This window comes from Vitis vinifera, chromosome 1, assembly GCF_030704535.1.
Source record: "Vitis vinifera cultivar Pinot Noir 40024 chromosome 1, ASM3070453v1".
In the NCBI taxonomy this organism is placed as follows: Eukaryota; Viridiplantae; Streptophyta; class Magnoliopsida; order Vitales; family Vitaceae; genus Vitis; species Vitis vinifera.
In genome coordinates, this window is record NC_081805.1 from 11,345,944 (window position 1) to 11,351,284 (window position 5,341).

The window sequence follows — 5,341 nt, forward strand, 5'->3', positions numbered from 1 at the left end:
TCTCATGTAACTCAGTTAATACATATAGGGCTTCCGAGTGGTTTAGGCACCTGAGGTAGGGGCCTATGAAGGATCGCTTGTAAAGGTGCCCCCTATTAGGGTGAAGCGAGCAGCTTGTACCCAGATCTTATGCGCCTGCCTGGGCTCATCGAGTAGAGAGTCTATCCGGAGATACTTTGCTATGACTTCCGTCAATTCTTGGTCGTCTCCTTGGCTCTCCTCAATAGTATTACAAGTGGATGCTTCTGTGATGGAGGAATCAGTTTGCACGTATGTTATCCCTGCCAAGGCATCGGCCCGTACGTTATCAGTTCGTGGAAATTTCTCAATTGTCCATTCGCCGAACCGTTGTAGGGCGTTCCTTACTTTGGTCAGATACCGCACCATGCGTTCGTCCTTGGCTCCGTATTCCTCCAACACGTGTTTTACCACAAATTGGGAATCACTGTAGATTTGGAGCTTGGAGACGGATAGCGTTAGGGCAAGGTCTAATCCGGATAGGATGGCTTCGTACTCTATTTCATTGTTCAACACGGGAAATCCCAACCGGATGGCTTGCTCCAGTTGTTCCCCTGTTGGGGATTGCAGTAGAAGCCCCACTCCGGATCCTGATGATCGAGAGGCTCCATCAACCCGCAAGGTCCACCACTCTTCTTCGCGTGGCCCTTTGTCTTGAGCAGGTTTTTGGTAGTATTCCACCACAAAGTCAGCCATTACTTGCCATTTCATGGACAATCTCAATTGGTATTCAATCTCATACTCGCTCAATTCTATGGCCCATTGAAGCATTCTTCCGATCAGGCCCGGCTTGTGCAGTATGTTGCGAAGGGGGTGGTCGGTGATTACGACCATCGGGTGGGCTTGAAAGTAAGGGCGGAGTTCCTGGGCGGTGCTTCGAAGGGCCAAAGTTGTTTGCTCCATCTTTGAGTATCTTGTTTCTATGTCAGCCAATGCTTTTCTAACATAATAGATAGGTTTCTACTCCTTGTGAGTGGGGCATCGGAATAGAACAACGCTAATTGCCCATTCCGACACAGTCAGGTACATATACAATTTTTCTCCAAAGAAAGGGCTGCTCAGAATGGGTGGTTGCGTGAGGTAGTGTTTAATTTCTTAAAAGCGCTTTGGCAGCTATCCGTCCACCCATTCGTACCGACTTTTCGTATTGCCAAGAAGAAGGGTCGCAATTCATTAGTGAAGTAGGCTATGAAACGTCCTAGTGCGACAAGCTTGCCCATGAGGCGCTGTAATTCCTTTTTGCTTCTGGGGGGTGGTGTTTCCATGATTGCTTTAACTTGATCTGGGCTAACCTCTATCCCTCTTTGGCTGACCATGAATCCCATGAATTTTCCAGCACTTACGCCAAAAGCGCATTTGGACGGATTCAACTTCATGTCGTACTTCCTTAGGAGGTGGAAGACTTCTTACAAGTGAAGGGCATGTTCACCTCGGGTTTTGCTCTTAACCACGATATCATCGATATATACCTCCACTGTACGGCCAACTAGAGGTTTGAAGATTTTCATCATCAATCTCTGATAGGTAGCACTAATATTTTTGAGTCCGAATGGCATGACTTTGTAACAATAAAGCCCGTGTGGTGTTATAAAGGTTGTCTTTTCCTCGTCGGTCGGGGCCATGAGGATTTGGTGGTATCCGGAGAAGGCGTCCAAGAAGGAGAGCATTCCTTGTCAGACGGTGGAGTCTACAATCTAGTCTACCCGCGGTAGAGGGAAACTGTCTTTTGGGCATGCATTGTTGAGGTTGGTGTAATCGATGCACACCCGCCATTTTCCTTCTTTTTTGAGGACCACTACTATATTTGCTAACCAGTCTGGATACTTCACTTCTCTAATAAATCCGGCTTCCAACAATTTGTCAATCTCATCCCGGATAATTTTTTGCCTGTTTGGGTGAAAACTCCTAACCCTCTGCCGAACAGGTCTTGCTGAAGGCAGGACGTTAAGCCTATGAGAGGCGATCGAAGGGTGGATTCCTTTCATGTCAGAATGCGCCCATGCAAAGATGTCGTGGCTTTGTCGGAGGGTGTCTTGGATGTCCTGTGCCTCTCCGGCTGTCAGGAGTGAACTGACATGTGTAAGGTGGGTACTTTCTTCCGAGATCTGGATTGTCCGCAAGGGATCCGCTGCCAGGGGATCTTTGTCCGTCGGATTCAGTAATTGCTATTGGCCAGGTGCGCCGGTGGGTTCAGGGAGGGGCTCACCCTCTTTGCTGGTCCCAACCTCTCGCGCTATCTGATAGCACTGGCAAGCGGCCAACTGGCTGCCATATAGGTCAATTTGCCCATCTTCAGTGAGAAAGCTTACCATTTGATGGTACGTAGAAGGGATAGCTTTCATATAGTGCAGTCATGTGTGCCCCAAGATAACATTGAAGGGTGATAAATCTTGTATCACCGAAAACTGTACGTTAAGAGTGACTAGGCCTGCTTGGACTGGTAGCACAATGTCTCCCAGGGAGGTAGTCGTCGCTCCGTTGAATCCGGACAAAATTCACCCAAGGTTTTCAAGGCCGGATAGTTCGCGTCCCATATGACTAATTATTGACGCTTGTAAAAGATTGGTCGATCTGCCTGGGTCAACTAGGATTCGTCTCACATCAAAGTCTCCCATCCCTAGGGATAGGATGAGGGCATCGCGGTGTGGTTGTAATATTCGTGTGAGGTCTACCGAGGGGAAAACGATTGTCCCATCTATGGGTCGGGGGCCCTCACCAGCCCAAGCCAGATGAAGTTGACGTGTTCACGCACTGATGCTGCACGCAACGACCTCTGCCTCTTTCGTTTGGAGTCGTACTCCTCATCCAGTGGTCCTCCGTGGATATAGTTGATGATGGCTTTGGGGGCGACTGGGATCTTGAGGGTCCCGGAGTCGCGATTTCGGGGAGTATCTCTAACTCTGGCATCTAAGCGGAGGTATTGATTCAAATGTCCCGCTTTTATGAGCCTTTCCACTAAATAATGGAGACTCTTGCACCGCTCCGTAGTGTGACCATGCTCCTTGTGGTAGGCACACTTCTTGCTATGATCCCTTTTGGTTAGGTCCGCTCTAGGGGGCCCGGGCCACCTTAAGTCGGATAGGTCTTGGATCATAGGGAGGAGTTTCTCATATAATATGGAAAGGGGCGTAAGTGGTGGCAGTTCCGGGCGACTTTGCTCTTCCTGTCTTCGTCCAGACGGCCTTGACCGGTCAGGAAGTTTAGAACTTCTTTCCACGTCGTTCCTGGATGTCTGTCCGGCGACCAAAATTTGTTGGGTGGCCGCACACACATCATCTTCCAGTATTGAGTATTTGCTCACGCACCGGAACAAGTCATCTATTGTCATGGGAGACTTCTTAGCGAGTGATTCAAAGAAGGGAGTGTTTGGGCATATGCTTCGTTTGAAGATTTGGATGACTGCATCCATGCTGTAAGCCTCTACTTGCAACACATCCTGGCCAAACCGTTTCACGAATTCTCTTAAAGACTCATTCTCCTGCATTTTTATGTTTTGTAGGGTGTTGATGTTCTGTTTGTGCCGAGCGGAGCATAGGTATTGCCCCACAAAAGCTTCCGATAGGTTCCTGAAGTTATCAACAGAGTTCGGGGGTAGTCGGTGGAACCATGAGAGAGCCTAACATTGTAGGCTGGCGGGGAATACTTTGCATAACAATGCGTCGTTTCCTATGTCGAGAGTCATGAGTTATCGATAATGCATGATATGGTCGAAAAGGTCGCTAGACCCATCCTACGCGGAAAAATTTGGTACGAGGAATCCCCTTGGGCGGTCGTAATGAATAATATGCGAACAAAAAGGTGTGGAGAGCATGTCATCTAGCCTTTTGGTAATTGAGCCAGTGGGCGGCTCGTTTGAAGAGTTTCGTCCGGCTTGTCGTACCGCTTGATGTGGGAGGTTGTTCTGTACAACGGGTGCAACCAGGGGGTCAGGGTACATTTCCCAGGTTGTGGCCACTGGCGACCTTGTCTTTCCAAGCTCCTGGGGACCTAGCCTTGCGCGCATCGTGTCCGACAACTAGGGTCTTTTATCGCGTTGTCTCTTTGATGAGAGACAAGTAGAGTCTGAGCTTTCATCCTGGGGAGCTTGGTGCATGGGCATGGGCCGTTCTTGAGGTCGATTATTGCACACCTCAGGTATGACCCCCGCAGTCCCAGGATATATCGATTCTGGATCAGGCCTCGAGTTTGCTCCTTAACCTCTTGAGCGCTGGCCACGAGAAGGCCCCGTCGACAAAGCCTGGATGCGTAACACAACGTTTTCTTTCCTCAATCTCGTTGTTTCTTGGAGGAGAGCCTGCATTTGTCGCTCGCTCTCCAACTATCATCTTTTCATGGCTTCGCGCCATTCGAAATAGCCTTCATATCCTCTAGCCGATGAACAGCTCTTGGAAGGTGTGGACATCTTCACCGTCAACTGAGCAAAGCTTCCCACAAACGGTGCCAATGTTGATGCCTTGCGTCCCAGGGATCCACGCAGCTGCCAATGGGACGCGCGCTTTCAACCAAGGATGATTTCTGGCTCAATCAATCCTCCAAAAGATGTTCTGACAGGGTGTCCGGACACACCCTCCGATGGTTTTGTTAGCAATGGCCCAAAGGATCAGTCTGTTGCAATTTTTTTGAGTCAGATAGCTTACCTTCCTCTTTACGTGAATGCCCTTTTTTATAGTGTCAGAAGTTCTGCTCCCCTCTTTAATGGTGGGAAGACTTTTTGGCTTGTCATGATGTCCCTGAGGTGATGGCAGAATCATCATCACCCTACAGGTGGCTGTCAGAAATCGTGGGAGGTGACTTGCCATCACTCCTGTCCTTTCGCTCTACATGCGGCGGAATGCGGGTTGTGACAGGCTGTCTGAGGTGACTCAGCATGGCTTGTGTTTTACTGCTAATGATCCGGACAATATATCCGGATAAGTAGAGCGCTGTTCGAGTAGAATATTTGAGAGTGCCTTGTGCCCCCCTGGGGGGGACCCGGATAGAGCTGGAGCGCCACGTGTCTCATGGGGTTGCCACGTGGACGTTTGGGGGGTTTCCTACAAGGAGGAAACCCGGATGGAGTTGGTGCGCCACGTGGATGTCCGGATAGGGTTGGTGTGCCACGTGGACGTCTGGGGGGTTCCCTGCAGTGAAGAAGACAACTATTTATGGGAATCCATTTTCCTTTGCATCTTCCAAGACCTCCCAACTTGTTATGGAACGTATAATGTCCCAGTCGCAGGATGTGTCCTCGCACACTTCAAACTGTCGACAGATGGCTTAAGGACTGTAAAGAGAAGAACCACACAACCAAGCAGTAGTCAATTTTCCCACGGACCTCGTCGGA

General features: G+C 49.5%; 1 protein-coding gene across 1 annotated transcript; it reads right to left on the reverse strand.

Moving 5' to 3' along the window:
* Positions 1-2,713: 2,713 nt before the first annotated feature.
* LOC104880059 (uncharacterized) lies at positions 2,714-3,502 on the reverse strand. Its single transcript, XM_010655265.1, has one exon. The coding sequence runs from the start codon at positions 3,500-3,502 to the stop codon at positions 2,714-2,716; it is 789 nt and encodes a 262-aa protein (XP_010653567.1).
* Between the last annotated feature and the right edge of the window lie 1,839 nt (positions 3,503-5,341).

Excerpts from the sequence above, each read along its gene's own strand:
- LOC104880059 (XM_010655265.1), bottom strand. The coding sequence starts at position 3,502 with ATGCAGGAGAATGAGTCTTTAAGAGAATTCGTGAAACGGTTTGGCCAG.